The sequence below is a fragment of the Denticeps clupeoides genome, chromosome 1 (assembly GCF_900700375.1).
Source record: "Denticeps clupeoides chromosome 1, fDenClu1.1, whole genome shotgun sequence".
Taxonomy (NCBI): Eukaryota; Metazoa; Chordata; class Actinopteri; order Clupeiformes; family Denticipitidae; genus Denticeps; species Denticeps clupeoides.
The window spans coordinates 3,500,880-3,523,499 of record NC_041707.1 but is presented as its reverse complement, the minus strand read 5'-3'; the positions used below and the strand labels follow the sequence as shown (position 1 = coordinate 3,523,499).

General features: G+C 50.1%; 1 protein-coding gene across 6 annotated transcripts in view; it reads right to left on the bottom strand.

The window, feature by feature from the left end:
* Positions 1–22,620, bottom strand: part of qkia (QKI, KH domain containing, RNA binding a) — a 47,722-nt gene that overhangs the window by 23,346 nt on the left and 1,756 nt on the right. For all 6 annotated transcript variants that reach the window (XM_028989316.1, XM_028989344.1, XM_028989308.1 and 3 more), the window contains exons 2-3: positions 11,064–11,206; positions 562–678 (exon numbers count right to left, since the gene is read on the bottom strand). In XM_028989316.1, coding sequence (XP_028845149.1) covers positions 562–678; positions 11,064–11,206 — 260 coding nt within the window. The remainder of the gene's footprint in view (positions 1–561; positions 679–11,063; positions 11,207–22,620) is intronic.

The window sequence follows — 22,620 nt, the reverse complement described above, 5'->3', positions numbered from 1 at the left end:
TTGCTTGTTTGTGAAAGTTAAGTGATTGTCATTGTGATACAGAGCACAGCACACGGTGCAGACGGTGAAATGTGTCCTCTGCATTTAACCATCACCCTGAGTGAGCAGTGGGCAGCCATGACAGGCGGCCGGGGAGCAGTGTGTGGGGACGGTGCTTTGCTCAGTGGCACCTCGGGAATCGAACCGGCAACCTTCTGATCAGTTATAAATGTTATAAAAGGCCCTTGTTGTAAAAGTTCAAGTTAAAAAGTAGTGGCGGTAGTGGCTCCGGTGGCCTGATCAGAGTACAGCGCCGCTCCGGGTAGGACGGATGATCGAATCGCGAGACCGGTGAGTGTTCCCACCTCTTAGTGTCACAGTGTGAGTGTTGGCATGTTAACGGACTTTCAAGAATCTTAAAAACCTCCACCCGGCTGCACCTCAACGCTCGAAATAGACGAAATATTTCGAGCGACACCACCAACCCCGTCCTCACTCCCTTCAGTCACATTAGAGGTCACCCTGTGACGTCCAGCCCCCCGCACTCGAGCCGGGAGGACAGTTTGTGTGACGCGCACTCACCTTCTTCTTGTCTCTCATGGAGCTCTTTCCTCGCACCATGATTTTGCATCCAGTTTCTGCCTCCAGCTGTTTGGCTGTGAGTCCACGAGGTCCCAGGATCCTGCCCACAAAGTTGTACTGCAGAGAGAGAGAGAGAGAGAGAGAGAGTCACAATCTGGTGACTTTACGATTAGTCCTTCAGATTCACACTCAACACCGACGCACTGCGTTACTAAACAGTACCACACCAGACGAAGACAGGGAGTCCCACAGCACAGCGCCACCTGGGGACATAAAAGGGAACACCAAACCACTTGCGTCTGTCCCCGGTAATGAAAGTGAATCCCTTCGGCAACTGGTCACATGACTGAGCGTAAAGATATACGAAATTCTATTCATAGAGATGCAGGGATCAATGTGACGACTCCTCTCAGCCAATCACAAAGCCCGATCCGGACTCGCCAGGGTATATTCTGCTATTGTCAAGTTCTTCGGTTTTCTTATCGAGGCCCTTTTCACTTCGCCGCTTTGTACCAAAGGGAACGTATTTACCCAAGTAATCCTCTCCACTTGAAAGTAGCTTCAATGAGGATAAAGGAAAACTGTGCAGAAATAATCCACAAGCATAGTCTCTCACTCTCTCTCTCTCTCTCTCTCCGTCCTCAGACCACTCTGTCTAAATAACAACAGGAGGGCGGAGGGGAAGCACTTAAAAAAGGTAAACCGGGGAGGAGTCCGGCACGGGAGCCGCGCCCATACAAATGAGCCGCACGGCCGCCGTGGCTCGGCCTTCGTTATGCATGCGAGAGAGCTTTTTATTTAAAATAACCACGACTCGAGGAAATAAATAGAATTGGCAGCACAGACTTCACCTCACAGGCCTTTGTCTATAATACTTATTGTGCAAAAATCAGTAATTGTAAATTAGAAAAAAAAAAAAAAAAGTTTACATCGTTTTTTTTTTTTTTCTAATTAGATATTATGAAGAGTCCTGATGTTTTATGCCGGAATAACCGATGCCGTTATTGACCCGGTGTGGAAGGGGGGATTTCGTCTTTTTGGCAGGTCATGGTCTGCTCTCCGGCAACCCGTCTAGACATCAGGAAGTGGAGGAGGAAACGTGTCCTGAGCTACCGATGGCGTGATCCACCGCCACGACTTCCGCTCCCCCCGGTGCGAGCTGACGGGAGACCGGGACACGGAGAGGAACATCTGCCGACCTCACGGCGCCACGCCCCCTCAGAGTGATAAAGTGAAGTGATCGTCACTTTGTGATTGATACACAGCAGCACAGCAAATCGTGCGCACAGTGAAATTTGTCCTCTGCATTTAACCCATGACCCTTGGTGAGCAGTGGGCGGCCATGACAGGCGCCCGGGGAGCAGTGTGTGGGGACGGCGCTTTGCTCAGTGGCACCTCAGTGGTACCTTGGCGGATCGGGATTCGAACCGGCAACCTTCTGATTACGGGGCCGCTTCCTTAACCCGCTAGGCCACCACTGACCCAGAGCAAAACCAAACGGCCGAAAATATGACGAGAAACTTAACTCCAATTCCGTAGATACGCTCCTACACGTGGTTTCGACTTCGTTACGCATGCATTAGGCGTAACGGCGCGAAAACAAACCACCATGTTGTGCACACCAGCATATGATATTGGTGAGTACATGAAGGATTTAGACGGACTCGCCGCACCTCTCGGCCAGATAAGAGCGCGTTGACGCTGATCGTACATGACGGGGAGCAGCGGCGTGCTGGAAAGTGGGGAAATTGCTCACTTTGAATACGGGAACGCGGGCGTAATTACAGCCAGAGGGGGCCGGCCGCCACGCCTGAAGGAAAGGCGGTGGCGAGACGGACCGGGTCGCGCCGGCACGCCGCCGTCCGAGACGCTGTTTGTCGTTTGCATTTTAAACGCATCCTTTTTTTTCCCCCATGGCTGGAGCCGGAGAGGGACAGCCGATGCGGGGGACGTCTCGGCCTCGGTGACCGGCGAGGCGGCGGAGAGACGGGCGGATTGGAGACGGTCTGGCAAGCAGAGGGGAGCAGAGAAGAGCAGCGTCTGTCTGAGCGGAGATCAGTCACCGCGCACGTCCAAGAAAACACCCCGCTGTCCACAGACGTCCACCGACGCAGAGACGCCACAACTCCCGAGTGGAGCAAAAATAAAAAGCGACTTGCTCTGCGACAGGAAGACAGACCGGGCACCGGAACATGTTTATTTCTACAAAGTATGGCACCGGTTAGAACACCAAGTAGAACACCAGGATCAAGATCAACAGGACACTCCGAGACTATAGATGAATTTTTTCAAATTAAATTATAAAGACGTCATATAAGGAAGCACCACTAGATACGTACGTACGTATGTACATAAACATATATATATATATACGTACACACACACACGGGGCGTCTGGTAAATGCCATAGAAGTAATTGCATGATGAATTTTGTACAGTGATGGTCCAAAAAAAGGGGGTGGGGAAAATGGAGACACTACAGTAATCTCACTTACATTAACTGCTGTGCACCGATGTCCACTTTCCATTAAGATGAAACAAAAAAGAATGACGTAAGATAAACCTGAGTGTGAGAAGAAGAAGAAAAAAACCCTGCAGTGGGTTTCTCGATCCTGTGGGGGTGAAACCCATCACGTTGCTGCGATCTCCAGACCCTGCAGGTTCACGCTCTACAACATTCGCAAGATTAAGGCCTTTCCTTTCACAACAGGCTACGCAGCTCCTCGTCCAGGCAACGGTCATCTCTAATTCTCCTTCGTTGTCCCTGGCTGGTGGGACAACTTGCCCTGCTCCATAGCCGAGCCTACTACCACCTTTAAGAAGCAGTTGAAAACCCACTTGTTCAAAAAGTATTTCAGACGAGTTTAACACTAACACAAAGTATAGTGATTGTCACACGTGATACACAGCAGCACAGCACACGGTGCACACAGTGAAATGTGTCCTCTGCATTTAATCCATCACCCTTGGTGAGCAGTGGGCAGCCATGACAGGTGCCCGGGGAGCAGTGTGTGGGGACGGTGCTTTGCTCAGTGGCACCTCGGCGGGTCGGGATTCAAACCGGCAACCTTCTGATTACGGGGCCGCTTCCTTAACCGCTAGGCCGCACGCACAAACAAAATATTTTTTTATCATCAGGCCTCATCAGGGCTCTTAGTTTTGTAACTCAAAATCTATAGAAACCAAATGAGAATTGCTGGATAAAAGCGCGTGCCAAGTAAAGTAAAGTGAAATAAGACTAAATACATGCACACCCCCTTCTTACGTGTGCAGGAGAGAAATCTGCCAATGGGACACTTTGCCGTGTGTGTGTGTGTGTGTAGTAAAATCGGTCTAACGATTCTAGCAGACGAAAGACTGGAATATGAGAGATTAAGTGCAAACAATTAAGTGCAGATAATGGATGGAGTGCGACTCTCTCGAAACATTTTGACCCGCGGGAAAACGGCACTAAACGAGCAAAAGGGCCTCGACGGATGTTCCGGATGCCGAGGAATTCAATTTCTCGGCCCTGACGCAAAAGCAGCTGAAGACCCTGCAAACACCCCCCCCCCCTCAGAGGGACACTCGCGCCGTTAAGGGAACGAGGAGACTGTTAAGCCCACGGGGATATAAAACGCCCCAAGGCCGGATGGCGTAGGACGCACGTGGGTGTCGGCGACGTCGAGGGAAGCCCCATCAAATCCAGCCGTCTCCGCGGAACCACCGCGGTGCACATAAATAAAATGCATAATGAAGCACAATACTACAGAATCCGGGTTAAGGCTGCACTGATTATTGATGCAAAAAGGGGTTATTTTTGCAACAAGGTCTATTTTTCTGTCTACGAGGCCAATCTCACAACTTCTGAATGGCAAGGTCAGTAATATACGCAGGACGAGGGAAAAAAAAAAAAAAATTTAAATGTGGTTTTGTGAACCTAGGATAGAAGTTAAAGGGAAGCTCAGGGAAATTCTTAACACTAACTCATCCTCACATGCGATTTACAGAAAGTAAAGTAGTAAAAAATAAAATGTTGATCCTTTGTGCGGCATGTCCCAGCGCTTCATCCGACATGAACTTTGGCAAGACGTGCGTGCCAGGCTACGTTGCATGAGAACGTCTCACAATATTCAGATTTCATAATAGCTTTTCATCAAGTAGATACGGTCGGAAATTCAGTATCAGGCCGTACTGGCACGGCAGCAGAGGTCACGCTCCAGAAATCGGCCACACTCGAGGTCATGCGGCTTTACTTGTCGGTCAAGGGAGAGGGACGAGGAAGGAAACATCTATTCTGTATCAGCACTAGGGGTGCACAATTCAGAGAATGTCACGATTCGATTCAAAACGTTGATTACATTACATACATTTACAGCATTTATCAGTCGCCCTTATCCAGAGCGACTTACAATCAGAAGTTACAGGGACAGTCCCCCCCTGGAGCAACTCAGGGTTAGGTGTCTTGCTCAGGGACACAATGGTAGTTAGCGGGATTCGAACCCGGGTCTTCCGGTTCACAGGCGAGTGTGCTACCCACTAGGCTACTACCACCCCCACCCATTATTTTTTATTGTCCATCAGTCCTGAGATAATAGTTGAAGTCACATTACAAAAAAAATAAACTGCTCCAAATATAAACTGCAAACTTTCAACTTAAATTGACACTTTAGATAAAAGTAGATTAAATAAAACCAAACAAGAGCTGCTATATTTGGTTGTAAAGTTCCATTATCAGAATAAATAAAAATGCTGCTACGTGCTGTAACATCCGAAATATTAATTCATTGTGAACATTTTTTTTACCTAAACCGTGGCGCGTCAGTCCATTGCTCACGCCTTTCTTTCTTCTTATTTCACACCAAGGATTGCTATCTGAGCAGAAACCAGCATAGCGCCACCTACAGGATTGCTTTTCCGGATAGGAGTTTGCCAATTAAACTCCTTGCGCCGTTACGAAATAGGAAATATGAATCGATTTTGCATCTTTATTTTGAGCTCTTCGGCTTCGGCCGCTCGCGCTTTTTAATGTGCGGGATTATGAGCGGCACGCATAAACGAGCACGGCTACTTATTCCGCACCCTCGACAACTCCGTGCCGCTGCGAGCGCCCGGCGTAATTCCCGTCCCTCATTTCGAGCATTAGAAGATTAGAGACGCCGGGACCTTTTGCACCAGGCACCCCCGCAGCACGCGGGCCCTGGACCGGCCTCGCAGGACGGGGGCTTAGAGTGACATTAAAGGGGCTTTGTTTACACCCGTTATCGGCACGGTGCAGGCAAGGGGGCGCGTCAGGCTCCGGCCTTCGCCAGTAAGTTGTGTCCTTCAGAAACCCACTCTTCCTCCAGCCCTGCAGAAATGGGGTGCATCTCAATTCGAGGGTTTAGATCTTTGTAGACCAGACGCATGGGAACCTTCTCAGAGCATCAACGTAATTAAAACGGGACGGTCTTGACGAAGGCTGATCAACTTGAACATCGCTCGTCTGAAGCTCTGCCCCTCGCTGTCGCCCTCTGCTCAGGAAGACTGACTGGTCTGGTTGGGAGAGGGAGGAGATAAAGAAACGGGCCAAAAGGCGACTAGAGGGGCTAATTGCCAATTTAGCGGGTTAAGTAACTCCACTCGTGGTGTAATAACCTGGACTGTGACCCTCGACCCAGGCCGATGGCCTCCGCTGCAGCTTCGCGTGGAATTAAAAGCCAGAAGAGCCGCCGCAGGGAACGCCACGACTCGGACAGTTCCTCGGTAAACTCGAATCTGACAACGAGCCCCGTTACAATGCACCAAACCAGCAAACGGCCAATGAGAAGGTGAGAGCACGGGAACGTCACATCAGCGGCCCCCTGCTGGTTCTGGCGATGGGCTCAATAAGAATATTTCTCGGGGTGGAGGTTGTTAAAATATGCCATGGAGCAGATGAAACAAATCCAATCCAAATCCTACGAGAAACGAGAGTACAAATTCAAACAGAACTTTATTTAATGGAACACAAACAAGAAAAAAATAAAGTAAAAAAAAACAAAGCGAAGTCTGCGCCGGGAGGTTATCGACCGCCACCAGAAATAACATGAAAAAAGTGCGACTCGGCTGACACTTGAAAGGCTCATTTCGCATGAATAATAAGATCTTTGAGGAATACCATGAAAGGCTGTTCCTCGGCTTTTCCTGAGGTGAGCGGTTCTAACGCGGATACTACGGAGAGTTCACCATCGCCCGCAGCCACGAGTCTGTGGCGGTACGTGGGTTTCGTCTGCACACAAAGCCGCCATCGCAAGAACCCACACGGGAAGATGCCCGCGATCTAGACTGAAGAAGTGCAGCACGCAGGAAGAGGGGACTTCCATCTGGAAAGCATGGTTCTAGGTCCACGTTAACCTATAAGCAGCTGGCTCCTGCGTCTGAGCCTGGGTAGATAGTTTTCTATCATTTCCATTCCTTTTCATGACTATATGTTTTTTAAAAAAAAATAGTTAAACTAAACCCAAACCCCAAAAAGCTGAACTTAAACGACCGTGTTTCTTCCTCCAAGTTCGCGCAGCCGAAGCCAGAGTAAAATGGACGCCATTTTCCGCCGTATATAATCAGCTGTAATTTGTGCGACTCCACATGTGTTCATTCATAGTTTTGATGCCTTCAGTGAGAATCTACCAACGTAAATGGTCATAAAAATAAAGAAAAACACACCGAATGAGAAGGTGTGTCCAAACTTTTGACCTGTACTGTACATTCATGTGTCAGATTTCAATGACTTTTCCAGAACTTCATAAGTTTATTTCGTATTTCAAAACTTCTCATGGCCTGGAAAATTCTCTTTTCAAATTCCTTGACTTTTTCCAGGTTTTTTTTTATGACCGTAGGAACCCTGTATTTATCATTTGGTTGCTGGAAGGGAAATAGGAGCGCTCTCAATGATCAAAATCCGCTTCGGTGTAGAAATAGGGTTCTCGATGCTGCTCCTGGAGAACCCTACCTGCCCGAATGTGTTCCGTCCAGTCGACTACATTCATAATTAGTCCATTAAGGGCCATCAGACAGATGTAATGAACATATTCCAGCAGGGGGTACAATAAGAATGGCGCCGAGTGGCAGCCGGACAGGAACCGGCGCGGCCCTCCTCGCGGACCTCATTTTACTCCTCGCTGCGGTGCTCGGTCAGCAGCGGCTGCACACGTTTGCGCCAGAGCTCGCGTCTACGTGACTCGCCGGCTACTTTTCACGCCCCACGCAGAAAAGGTTCATTCTTTAGGCCTTCGGCGAGATAAAATTATTCCGTCTTGATATTTTCCCGACCCAGCCAGGCCGCCTCAGTGCAATTTCCTGTCTAATGACTTCGAAGATACAGGGAAGGAGAAGAAGAAGAAGAAAAAAAAAGCCCAATCTGATGAGTTATGACATTTGTCCTTCGGGAGGCATGTAATTACTCTCTCTGAAGAGAGAACTCCTGTCTGGTGGCTTTAGCTCCCGATCCTTCTCTTTTACCTGCCCCTCCCGGTCAGATAACCCCGCACCCCCCCCAAGATGAGCCTGACTTACTTCCAGCGGACAAACCGCCGCTGCCAAATAACCAACCTTTTAAGCTGGCAAGGCCCTCTGCATAGCGCTGACACAGTAAGTGGCGGTAAACATGGCGGTCAGAGAAGAGGGGGCGTGGCCATATTATACCTGAACGTTACAGACCCAACACGCGCATATTGCAACCGTTTCTGGTCCTCCGCCAAAACTTCCCCACGAATGCTGTTCTACGTGAAGATCGCCACAGCACCTTCAGCAACGTTCTTCTCCACCAGGTTTGTCATGTGCATTTAAATAAGATAAAAGCTCGAATGACAAAAAAAAAAAAAAAAAAAAGAAAAAATAATTGGAAATAATGGAATTTGATCAAAATCTAATAATAAAAAAGTTGGAGTAATCATTTGCGATGCTCAATTGGAGCCATTTTGCTTCAAAAGGTCACGGTAATATCCTGCAAATTAAGGCCGGGGAGGCTTGATGCACATCAAACAGAAGAGGCGGAGCTAATCAGGGGATCCTCCGTCGGCGCGGCGAACGTCATAAATGCAGAGGAAGAGGCGTGGCCACAACAAGGAGGCCCTTTCATTACCAGGTCACGTCGTGTACGCCGCGCATCTCATTAACACACGAGTGGCGCTGCTAATTGCACTCGCCCAGGGCATGTGGACAAGGCTCCAGAGATAAAATTAAAATGTCCAACGCTGGGCTAACCATGACGAGGAGGACGCGGGAGGGATCTGCACAGGACCGCTCCTCATCTGGACTCATTTAAAAGCCCAGAGTGCATTACTTACACTGAAAAACGTCAGGTCGTGCACACACAAAAAAAAAAAAAAAAAAAAAAAAAACGCAAAGCTTTCATGCAGCTGCAATTTTGTTAGTTGAAAAACTTCCTAAAAGATATTCCAGGCTGATCCAAACTGCGAAGTGTTCGGTCTCGTAAGGAAGCACCACTAGATGAAGCTACTCGATTGTAAAGGACTGGACTGCAAGTGCCTACACAGGGTGGTAGTAGCCCAGTATGGTAACACACTTGCCTATGAAGCAGAAGACCCGGGTTCGAATCCCACTTCCTACCATTGTGTCCCTGAGCAAGACACTGAACCCTAAATTGATCCCGGGGGGGACTGTCCCTGTAACTACTGACTAAGGTGCTCTGGATAAGGGCGTCTGGTAAATGCTGTAAATGTAAATTTTATATCGCCCCCTTGTGGTCTCCCAAAAACATTACAGTACTAATAATTTTAACATAATATGTACTTATTGTTATAAAAAAAATTCCAGCCTGAGCCAAAATAAAATAAAAGAGGCGAGTGTGGGAGTCAAGCGGCCTGATTTTCTTCAAAATGCAACGGCACTTGGGAAACCCGAGAGAAGGGGAAAGAGACGGAGGGAGGGGCAACCGGAGCGCAAGCGAAGCGTTCCTTCAGAAGAGCTGCCCTCCTTCAGCCCGCCGCTCTCCAGCTGCATTAGACGCTGCGTCTGACAGCATATCCCATTTCACCGCTTCAGCGGGGAGGAGGAGGAGGAGGAGAAGGAGGAGGAGGAGAAAGCAAGGTGAAGTCTCTGGGGAACTGCATGCGTGAGTGCAAAGTGTGTGTGTGATAATTATGAGTCTGTACACACACACACACACACACACACACACACACACACACACACACACACGCGGTTACAGTGTACGCTGCCTCAAGGTTACAGGAAATGACACTAATGGGCCTCCTGCTCCTTTCAGGACACGGTGAAGCTTAATTGAAGATGGATTTATCAGATTGGCTGAGACCCCGACTGCTGCACGGTGCCACCTGCTACGACCATGACAGCCTACAGAAAGCCATCGCTCGCTCGCTCGCTCGCTCACACACACACACACACACACACACAACTCTGAACCTGCTGCACGGCTCGTGCTCGGGGAATTAGAACACGGGCATCTTGGCAGGACAAGTTATTTTTGTGAAATTGACATGCTGCAGTGCAGCCAGGGACCAAGACAATCTAATTACTTGGTGTTTGGGGGGGGGGGGGCAGCGAAGGTGGAAAATGGCTGATAGAGAGAGAGAGAGAGAGAGAGAGACTGACTATATTGTCAGAAAAGCGGTGGCAGGCGCCGATACCCAGCACACAAAGAGAGCGACAGCAGAATCCACTCCGTGCCAGCGGCGTCTGGGCACGAGAAGAGTCGTCTGCGTCCTGTATGGACACGGCGAAGTCAGAAGAGGGGGAAATAATTATAAAAAAAGAAGAAAAAAAAAAGACGATTTCCTGTTGACTAATAATTATAGAGTGCTCAGAATGGCGAGGAAACAGATGTGAAATGTGAATGCTGGTAGACCCACTTCAGACACACACACACACTCTCTCTCTGCAAAGCGTGAAGGCACTTCCTGTTTTTAAACTCACATTTCCAGTGATTGTTAAAGGAACACGTGCATCTCACAGCTGGGAAAAGGCTCATGGCTCGTGAGAGCAAACGTTGCGTTCAGTTCTATCCATCACAGGCATTTCTATCCATCATTTCTATGACAGTCATTCCATGCCTATAATGTCTCGCTTTGACAGCCGAACACGCCATGTTAAAATATGATCGTTATTTTTCTTTTATTTAATAGCTGTAGTAAATGACATTTAGCAGTATCACTGTATTTCATTTTATTTTTACTCTTATAAAAAGTATTAAAAAAGAGCCTGTTTTTTACACCGATACAAAGCCAATAATTGAGGAATAATTGGAAAGCTTGCTGCCCCTGAGACGATAGAGAGAGAGAGAGACAGTTCTCTATATGAGGAAGTAAAGGCCGTACACACATGTTGCAACATATGTGCAATGTTGTTAAAACCACCGCCATTTTGTTACTAAACTCTTCTTTCCCCTGAAGGTCCTGGTCAGGAAGGCAGAGGGGCCGGCCTTGCAGGGGCCACATTTCACTCCGGGCCGGGTCCCCTGACCAAATTCAGCCATCAATCTAATGTGTTAATGGGGGGGGGCGGGTGTAAATGGGGGTACTCACGTCAGGGTACTCCTTTACAGGCACAAAGAGTTTCTCCTGCAGGTGGACGATGGGTCCCATGGGCTCGGGTAGCTCCAGAGGGTGCTTGTCCACCAGGCCGTTCACGGTGTCGTTGTACATGTCTTTCCGCACTCTATTGATCTCTACAGACAAAAAGAACACACACACACAAACTATTCACAACTGGACAGGAAGCGCGTATATAATAACTGTGACGGACAAAATAAATCTATAAAAAATGAAGAACCCGAAGCACTAAGATGCTGCCAGTACACGCAGCACCGGTAAAACGCTCGACGTTTTTCTCGTTGGCTTGGTCCTCACTAAGATACGAAACACACACACAGCCAGACACACGGAGACAGCTGAGGCGGGGTCTCCTCTGAGGCCGGTTCACACAGGGGCTCCATTCATCCCACACGACCGAGGACAGGACGTCCACTGATTGGTCGACCCCCCCCCCCCACCTCCCCGGTTAAAGAGCCTCTCTGTCTCTCACGCACACGGCGCCTTGATTTTTCCACTTTCCAGGTCTGGCTGGTCAAACTCCACCGCTTCCGTAACGCTTTCTTGTCCTCGTGCCCTCTGACCCCTCCCTGCCAAACGAATCTCATTTGTAAAGCGGTAAAGATCACACACACACACACACACACACACACACACAAGCTGGAAATGTCACATTAACATAAGGAGGCCGGGCCGGGCCATCAGCCCAGATGCGCGACATTTGACAGCCTCTAATTTCAGCGGCGAGAATTTTCCCAGCATGCCCCTCTGTAGCACTCAGCTCACCTGTAAATTACCCCCCGCCGCCCCCTTCCCCAATGAAATCGTTCGTCTTTGTCCGCTCCGGACCAACGGACCTTTTCTGAAAGCCAGAAACAAGACGTAGAAAAATCGGTCCAGGGGAGAACCGCGGAACGTCACCGCCCTGCGCCGAACCTAAACGCCACGTACAATGGCGCATGCATTACTACCAAGCCGCATCAGACCGGCCCCAAAAGCTGAAAGCGTTAGAAATCAGCTTCAAAATTCCGCAAGGTAGGCGCCTCGACAAACCCGGAATTCGCAAAGACAGTTCCTGTTCTGTGGGGACGTCCCCGTAACTAAGCAGATCGTTCTGAGCTGCGATCAGGATGTTCGAAGGGTGAGAGAGTAGCCTATTGGCCGTTCCCTCTATTTTAAAACATTACTACTTTGTTTCTGTTGCATTATCTTCACTTTCTGCTTTGACTCGCTCTGTAAAGCACATTGGAGGACCCTTGTGTATAATAATGTAAAATATACAGTACAGGTCAAACGTTTGGACACCTTCTCATTAAATGTGTTTTTATTTTCATGACCATTTACGTTGGTAGATTCTCACTGAAGGCATCAAAACTATGAATGACAAATGTGGAGTTATGTACATAACAAAAAGTGGAGACCTGACCTCCACAGTCACCGGACCTGAACCCAATCCAGATGGTTTGGGGTGAGCTGGACCAACAAGTGCTAAACACCTCTGGGAACTCCTTCAAGACTGTTGGAGAAGCATTTCAGGTGACGACCTCTTGAAGCTCATCGAGAGAATGCCAAGAGTGTGCCAAGCAGTAATCAGAGCAAAAGGCGGCTACTTGAAGAAACTACAGGGTGGGCCATTTATATGGAATGGTTGGTGACATTGAACACATTTTATAATGTGTGCTGTGCTACACAGCAGCACAGCACACGGTGCACACAGTGAAATGTGTACTGTGCATTTAACCATCACCCTTGGTGAGCAGTGGGCAGCCATGACAGTGTGTGGGGACGGTGCTTTGCTCAGTGGCACCTCAGTCAGACACTTGTAAACAACTCATGAAAGAATAAAGTCATGTTAAAACCACACCATTGTTTTTCTTGTGAAATTACCAATACATTTAATGTGTCACATGACTCTTCCTATTGAAAAAACAAAAGTTTGATCCAATGGCCGACTTCAAAATGGCCACTATGGTCACCACCCATCTTGAAAAGTTTGCCCCCTCACATATACTAATGTGCCACAAACAGGACGTTAATATCACCAACCATTCCCATTTTATTAAGGTGTGTCCATATAAATGGCCCACTCTGTACATGTTTTGAGTTATTTCACCTTTTTTTGTTAAGTTCATAACTCCACATGTGTTCATTCATAGTTTTGATGCCTTCAGTGAGAATCTACCAACGTAAATGGTCATGAAAATAAAGAAAACACGTTGAATGAGAAGGTGTCCAAACGTTTGGCCTGTACTGCATGTGTATGTGTGTGTGTATATAAACATAAATAAATAATCTTGTAATTACGAGTTTAACTATCCCGCCCAGACAACGTAATTTGTTGGTGGTGGCGAATTAATGAATCCTAGAAGCCTCCTTCAGAACCGAATTCCTAACTGTGAAGGTTGGGTAAAAGATGAGAGCAGAGCAGGGCGCCTGGCGAGTCAACTGCCGCAGATCCGCTGCGCTTCAGCAGAGGTCACCGCGAGCGCGGTCCAGAACGAGGACGTCCGCGTCCTGACTCAGCACTCTGCGGCCGGACCGACCCCAGAGCGCGCCGCCGTTAAAGAGATAAACGCTCCCCGGCGAGCCAGCGGCGGGTAAACGCTGACCTGAACAGCTCTGATGATGACCCCTGAGGCGAAGCTCCAGACCAAGCGGTTTCATCTTCATATATATATATATATATATAAAAAGAGAACCCCCCAAACGCAGCAGCAGGATTGATTTATAGGGTTAGGAACGAATCCACACAGACTAGAGACGCCCTGGAAATGTTTACTGATTGGTTCAAGACTTCCCTCTGGTTTTAATGGTTGAGTAAAACCCGAAGTAAATCATCTACATGCGCCTGGGCTAAATATACAAATATGATCCCTGGCAGGTATCTAAACAGCACTTTTTTTTTTTTAACAAATTGTCCTCTTGTTTAATAAAATCTGCGGGTGAAAGCAATTGGAGACCAGAAGAGGGCGATATAAATTATACAGTGAATGTCATCTGACTGTTTTACACACACACACACACACACACACACACACACACACACATATATATATATATAAAAACATCCAGATTTTTTACATTAGTAAGAGTAAAGGATAACGCATGAATAATTGTAAGATGAGAGGTCGTGGTGGAGTCAAATGGTCTGCTCCACGCCCAGAGCAGAAAGAAAACGAACTATCCAAACGGAGGAGAATGAAAGCAGATGTGCGTCCTCTTTTACACACAATGACTAAAAATGACATCATTGGGTGAAGTTCCACAAAGATGGGTGCGGTTCTCTGCAAAATAACGGTTCTACAGTCAGTAAAAACCCGCTGTACTCCTTTATAGGCCCAAACAGCAGATCAGACAGAGTGGTGGCAGGACAAGAGTGAAGTGCGGACCTTTGATAGGGTCACAGATGTGCGCTGTGCAATATATACACATCAAGAATGTACAAATAAACCTTGCTGAAATATTATTATTGTAATTTCATTACAAACCGGGTATCTGCAGGTTTACGGAAGCCAAATTTAAGGCTTTTTAAGGCCACGCATTCAATTAAAGACTCTAAAAAAAGTTGTATTCTAAAATACAACTTTTATAAAATACAAATTTTATATTAAATAATTTATTATTTGGTATATTATTTTTCAGTCCTAAATTCTGTTATTTTTTTGCCAATGTTAATAGTCTCATGTTAGCCGTAACACAGCCAGCCACCAGGGGGCGACTGCAATGTTTTTGGTTTGTTATTTGTGAGTAATATCCGCGCTGCACTTAGTGGATCGTGGCCAGCAGATTAATGTCAGATTGAAGGCCGGTTTCATTTGAAATATACATATGGGAACGTACTTTTCCCTCCTCACTATTTAGTACAAGGATAACTCCCACTCTCAGAACACGTCCGCCGGAAAAAATGTTGGTGGCTCTGCTAATTCCGAACTCATACACAAAAAACCTAAATTATTTGTAGGTTACCAGTAAAAAAATGACATTGGCTCTGCAGTATTTTTAAGACCTTTAAACTGTGGAGTTTAAGGATTTCTAGTCATTTTGAATTTTATTTATTAAATCCAACTTAAGGATCTGCAGATACTCTTCTCAAAATGGAAATTTAAAGTACATTTTTCTGAAATGAGAATGAAGATTATTTCCATTATTGGTCAATTTTTTGATCAGGACTCGATTCAGTAAATTCCAGCCAGTGTCGGTCGGAGTTCATTTGGTCCCATTAGGACCCAAGTTGTCCCATTCAGCAGGGGCTAAACTGGATTAGTGGGCCATGTTTACACCCAGCATGCTTTTCAGCGGCACTGGTAGCAGGTACCGAAAACCTTTAAATCCTCATCTTCCCCCTAAACCTTTATTTGTTTTTTTTTTTTTTAATATTTACCGAAGCGGAGGGCTGCCGGATTACGCCGCCGTCGTTCTTCTGTGGGTTTATTTCGAAATGTCAGCCATAAGCCTCGGCGGCAACGGAGGGAATTCGTCTCCGCCCCCCAAAGCCCACCCCAGAGCAGCGTGGGACGACGTTAACAAAGACGTGACTCACGCGCCGCTTTCTTCCGAGGAGCGAACAGAACCCGCCGTTACGCTCGCGACAGTTCAACCCGATCGATACTCCACCCCCCCCCCCTTCAGGAACGAGGTGGCAGGGTCAGAGGTCACGGTCGCCGTGGCCCAATCCAGTTCATTAAAGGCCCCTAACTCGCGGTGATTAGGCGAATCGGGGCAATTAAAGCGATTCCTTCCCCCCCCCGTCGCGGCGGGAGATCTCAGCCGGGGACGCGGACGAGTTCTCCCACTCTGAGGAGAAGGCGGCACGGTGACAGCGCGCCGACGACTTCATCCAAAGCGACACTCGACTTAAACAGTTAAGGCTCGGCGGCGGAGGAGCGAGAAAGGGAAGCTGGGGGGGGAAAAAAGGAACAAAAATACCGTATCCTGCGATAGAGGCCGAGAGACGTAAGCAGGCTTTTTTTATGGGGGGGGGGCTTATCGAGAACTCGCAGCCGTCAGTGTTTTAATGTAAAAATTCACTCCTGGCCGTCAAATATACTCAAAAAAAAAAAAAAAAAAACAGGTCGACATGTTTTGAGCTTCCAGATAAGATGTAAGTGGAATTGGTGGGATGGCGTTTTGGGGCAGAGCTGCCAACCTGTGCCGGCCTGATTATTTGATTCACTTACAACTGCCGGGGCCACATGTTTAATAGAAACTCGAGCAGAGAGACGGAAGCTCCTGGAAAGTAACATATACAGCCCGTCCACCGTTGCGTTTGGGCCCCAACCGGCACGTGTGAATATGGCGGGTCTTCATAAACAAAACGGCGCTTTGATGGATGCGGTCTGCCATTATCGATCACGCAGGGCGTTCAATATCCATCGATTACGTGATTTATCGCAAACACCCTTAATCAGGGGTAAAGAAGGGTCACTCTGTAGCGCCGCTCGGAACCCGTACAGACCCGGTTTCGCCTCCATTACTGCTTCTGGAGCGGGGGGGGGGGGGGGGGGGGGGGGGTGTATTCCTCGGGATCTCCCTAGAAAATGGGGGATTTGAAGCGCCCTTCACCAGTGAAGTGGGTGAGAAAACTACCCCCCCCAACACACACGAGTGAAATAATCCCCCGATGGGAGTTATCAGGAACAACTTTACTCTAATTGTCCGCTTGATATTCCAAATCTGAACGTGGCGCGGCTGTTTAACAGATGATTCCAGGTCCGGACAGATCCCACTAATCCCAGCGACAAGATCGATCAGAGTTCTCTTCAGGTCCACGTTCGTTTTCTGGACCGGCAGGAATTCCGTCACCATGAATCTGAGCAGAGAGGATGATGGGACTGACCGGACGCTCACAAATCACCACGGGCGATAAAGGCAGAAACCGTAGCTCTGAGCTGAGAGGCACGACGTACGTCACCCCAAACCAGAGACACCCTACACCCGCCGTCCCCCCCCGGGAGGGTCCTCGCTTGGTAAACGCCGCGTGAACTGTAACCGGCAGAACGTGCCCGCCGGAATTCAGAGCGTTTTATCCGACGCTCCGCATACGGCCGCCGGGACGGGACTAAATTTAGAGGATCGTGGTGGGCGAGGGGCGGGGCAGGACGAGTGTAATGAGCCGCGGGAACGCCCGTCCGCGGCGCCGGCTCTTAATGGCCTCGCCTTAATGGGCGCACGGCAGGCGGGCGGCCCGTCGTCACGCGCCGTGCGGAAGCGCTTAAAGAGGGCGCCCCGGGGTGCCCGCGGCTGCTGATGACTGTGCCGCACAGCGCTACGCAACCGGGCCCGGAACCCCCGACCGTCACCCATAATGCTTCAGCGGCAGCAGAGCAGCATGGCGGTAAAACCGGAACTCGCCAGCGGCCATTAACGGTCCAAATAGTCGTCCAATGACGATCAAGTGAACGTCTTCGCAGCTAATTTAGAGAAACGAGCGAACCGTTCTGCCGTGTGGAAAGAGCCAGAATGTAGCGTGAAGGGCGGAGTGCCGTAAGTGCCGAGGACGGCATGATTACACGGTGAACAATGGACAGGAAGTCGGTCAGAGTTACAGACGGGGGAAAAAAAAGAGGAAAACAGGATAAAGGAAACCGGTCCGCTGCCATCGCTGTTTTCACAGGCTCGCCGGGCACAGGAAGGGGCGGGTCAAACGCGGGTCAGTCGATTCCATACTGCCGGGAGAAGGGGCAGGAAAGGGCCCGCCGTTACCACGGACACAGACGGCCGAACGCGCTAAACTCGACTCGCAGGACGTACGTTCCACCTGAAAACGTATTACTTCCCGCCGTCCATAAAGCCTCCAATAACGTAGCCACGGCGGCTCGGGTTCGCGGCGCTTATAAGTGACACGTGCTAGACAGCTGAGGCTCTGCGGGGGGCTGGGTGACAATAAACCACCACGACAAAAGCAGAGAAATAACCTGGCGCACTCGCACACGCCCGCCGGTGACATCAGGAAGGGGCCCCGTAATCAGAAGGTTGCCGGTTCGAATCCCGATCGACCGTCCCCACACGCTGCTCCCCGGGCGCCTGTCATGGCTGCCCACCGCTCACCAAGGGTGATTGTTAAATGCAGAGGACACATTTCACCGTATGCACCGTGTGCTGTGCATCACATGTGACAATCAGAAAAACCGGCCGTTAATGAGCAAAATAAATAAATAAATGACCGCTAACGGACGCAGCCAGAACACGCCCCCCCCCCCCCCGGTCTTCGTATTCATACGGGCGTCGGGAGGGCGGAGCCTTATTTCTGCCGGTAGCACGAGGCTGATGATTCAATCACAGCGCGAATATTGAAAAATACGCGCCACACAGTCGCCGTAATGCCTCATTAACGCATTTAATTGTCATACTGTTATCTGCGTATAGTCGGAACCACTCTTCACCACACCGGAACCGAAGTTATTTACGTAACGCGGACGACTGTTTCACCGTGCGTTACGATCTACAGCTCCACGCGATGCGGTACGATGCAAGCGAGAGTCCGGCCGCAGGAAAAGCGCACCGTCGCACTGCCACAATGACAACAACAACGATGAAGGAAGAATTTATTTCTGAACGTTGCTCACAATCACAAGACGTGATTCAAATATATATATTTAAAAAAAAAAAGTTATTTAATCCGAGACGGTAATTGTAAAGAAACGGAATTATTGGCTGCAAGTGGACGTGAGCGCGGCGTGGAAGCGGGCTAACGCGAGCGGACAGGCGCTGTTACAGGCCTTTAACGTCAGCGCTGGTCTTCAGAGGAAAGAGGAATCACTGCCACGGCCCCCGACTCGGTACTCTTCGGCGAGACGGGAGGACGGGGACGTTATGCGGAGACGAGGATTCTACACTCGTACATACGTGGGGGTGGACAGACACTCGATACAAATGCGGTGTGAGGAAAAGCAGGCGTCAACACCAACACACACCGAGACGGGAGACGGAGAACCTGGACCGCTGAACAGAACCTGCGGTAGAAACCGGACCCAACAGAACCAAGTACACGTATACGGCAGGAACTGTGCGGATCTACAGCCGGGTGGCAGTAGCCTGGCGGGTTCGACACTCGCCGGTGAACCAGAAGACCCAGGTTCGAACCCCACTTACTACCATCGCGTCCCTGAGCAGGACCCTGAACCCCGAGTGTCTCCAGGGGGGACCGTCCCCGTGTACTACTGGTTGTAAGTGTGGTAAAGGGCGAACTGGAGGGCCGGTGGGGGTTAAAAGTAACCGTGACTGCATTCCGGCACGATCATGTGAGCAGCCGGGTGCTGCGGGGGAGGGGGGGGGGGGGGGGTTAAAACAGAACACCATTGTGTGACCCTGGGGGGAGGGGGCGGGAACTTCGCCGCAGCGTGTGAGATGACCTCATTTCACTACTCTCACACACACACCCCAAAACACCGACCCTTTCACACCGACAAACGGCCAAATATAAAATCAATAAATCCAGGAATAAATAACACAGGGCGGTGCGGGATTTGGTGCGGAACGTGCGTAGGTAGTAGCCTAGTGGGTAACACACTCGCCTATGAACCAGAAGACCCAGGTTGAAACCCCACTTACTACCATCGTGTCCCTGAGCAAGACACTTAACCCTGAGTGTCTCCAGGGGGGGACTGTCCCTGTAACTACTGATTGTAAGTCGCTCTGGATAAGGGCGTCTGGTAAATGCTGTAAATGTAAATGCAACACCGTACAACACGCAACAAACGGTGGACGGGGTCGTGCCAGGAAATAGAAACGTCAGGCCACGAGGGCAGGCAGAGCCGTAAATCAGGCCAGCGGAAGGAGAAGGGCCACCGCGGGGCCCCGAGACCCTCCGACTTAACGCGGCACACGGAGAACAAGACCAATGGAGAGGAATTCCGGGACAAGAAAAGTCAGAATTGGACAAAAATAACTCCCTGTGGGGACCGGAGGAAATTTTAACATGAAAAAGGAACAAAATAATTATAGACAAAAAAAAAAAAAAAAAAGAAGAAAAAAAAAGCGGAGAGAAGGAGGAGTCGGGAAAAAAAAAAAAAAAAAAAAAAAAAAGTCGGAATGATTCAGTCGGAGCGTTTGGCAGCAATGTTTCCGAAACGGACAACAAGTCCGTGTTGTTGGTGAAGGGAAAAACCCCCCCCCCACACATATTAAAGAAAAAGAGAGCGAGAGAAAGAGACGAGCGAGTGTTCCAGGAGGAGGGGGGGGGGGGGGGGCAAGTTATTCCAGGCAGTTCAGGAATGTGGACGGGCGAGGCCGTCTCCTCGCTCCGCCGGGGAGGGGTGAGTCAGGCCTCCACCGCGACTTCGTGAGTCACGCAGGAGTTACACAGGAAACAGGGAACGAGCGGTAAACATCCCAAAACGCACCGATATCGCCAGCGAGACGGATCTTGCTGCAGCCCACAAGGTCAGCGGACCCAGAATCAGAATAAGTGAAGCGGTCGTCATTGTGAGACACAGCAGCAGAGCACACAGTGCACACAGTGAAATTTGTCCTCTGTATTTAACCATCACCCTTGGTGAGCAGTGGGCGGCCATGACAGGCGCCCGGGGAGCATTTACAGCATTTATCAGACGCCCTTATCCAGAGCAACTTACAAACAGTAGTTAAAGGGACAGTCCCCCCCTGGAGACACTCAGGGTTAAGTGTCTTGCTCAGGGACACAATGGTAGTAAGTGGGATTTGAACCTGGGTCTTCTGGTTTATATGAGAGTGTCTTACACACTAGGTGACTACCACCCTAGTAGCCCAGTGTGTGGGGACGGTGCTTTGCTCAGTGGCACCTTGGTGATTCGAACCAACGACCTTCTGATTACGGTGGCGCTTCCTTAACCGCTAGGACACCACCGCCCCAAGGTCGCCGGGACGAATCCCGATCCGCCAAGGTGCCACCGAGCAAAGCCCCGCCCCCACGCGCTGCTCCCCGGGCGCCCGTCATGGCCGCCCAGTGGGCGATGGTTAAAAGCAGAGGACACATTTCGCCGCGTCACCGCGCGGCGTGTTTCACAATGACGGCCGCTTCACCCCGACCTGGTATTCCGAGACCGCAGGAAACGCCGGCGCGGGCCGCAACGTCCCAGGGGTCGGCGTGCGAGTTGGATTAAAACGCCCGGCATGCGCTCCGCGGCGTCTTTAAACGCATTCAACGAGTCGAGCGCAAAAACAGGAAGTGTGACAACGCGGACATTTACCAGCCAGGTCATGGTGCCGCCGTAACGGCGCCGCCCCTCCCTCGGCCTCTGTCCCACAACCGCTCAAACGCAAAAGAAAGAAGCGGGATGCGAGCGAATTCGAATACAAGTAAGAAGAGGGGGGGCCGCGGGAGCGGCGATAAGAGCGCGGGCCCCGGAGCCCAGATAAGGGCCGGGACCTGACGGAAGACGACTTTATCTGCTGCCGCCGGGGCCAGACGCATCAGATAGCGGCGAGGGGCGGAGCCCGGGGGGGCGCAGGGGTCCGTGCGATCGCCTGCCGGGCCGCCGCCGGTCGATTTATTAGCGGCGAGCAAATCCAGCGCTTCTTAATTAAAAGTAGCATCTAGAGAGGAAGTGGGGGGGGCGGTGCTAGTACGCGGCCCCTCCCACCCACAAACCCCCAAGTGGCTCCGGGCGGCGTCTCACTCTGCCGCCGCCGCTCGATCCAATTAGGTTGCAAATTGATTGCCTGTGGAAGGGTGACGGGGGCGTGACCCGCGCGGAGGGGTCACGGGAACCCGCCGCAGACGCGCCGAGCGCCAGAGCACCGTACACGCCCCCCCAATCTTCAATTAAAAGGTCTGAGGTCTCGCGGGAGGGCCGGCGGCTTTAACGTCACTTGCCTTTTGGTTGTAAATAAACATCTGGTTGGGACAACGGGTCCAAACTTCAATCAGGTGCGACACGTCATCCGTAACGCTGCGTAACAGCGGTGTCCTGGCGGTTAAGGAAGCGGCCCCGTAATCACAAGGTTGCCGGTTCCAATCCCGATCCGCCGAGGTGCCACTGAACAAAGCACCGTCCCCACACTGTCCCCACCCTCTCCCCGGGCGCCTGTCATGGCTGCCCACTGCTCACTCAGGGTGATGGTTAAATACAGAGGACACATTTCACAATGTCACCGTGTGCTGTGCTTAACAAATGATAATCACAGAAAAAATAAGTAAATAATCGTTACACGTTTCACACAAACCCCTCCCACAATGTGACCATCATGGTCACCGTGGGCGACGTATTGTGACGTTGTGATCATGTCATGGGTGTTAAGTGAGGGGCCGAGCGGTGATCACCGTCATTAGCCGAAAACCACGACCGCTCTGTCGTCACACCACCATCGCGCGCGTTGTTGTCACCCGAGCGGGACGAGTAACCGCGGCGAACCGTAATCCGTCCAACACACTCAAATCGGTCTCCTCACTCACAGTCTTATGGGGACAAAAACGTCCCTGCTTTGCACGACTGGGGACATTTGCAGTTGTCCCCGTAAACGACTCCTCTGCACGCGCGCACACACTCGTGTTTAGGGGGTGCCGCTGTATTAATATACGCTGTGACACTGCGGTCGCGCCGAGTTACGGCACGAGGTCCCCATAAAGACGTAA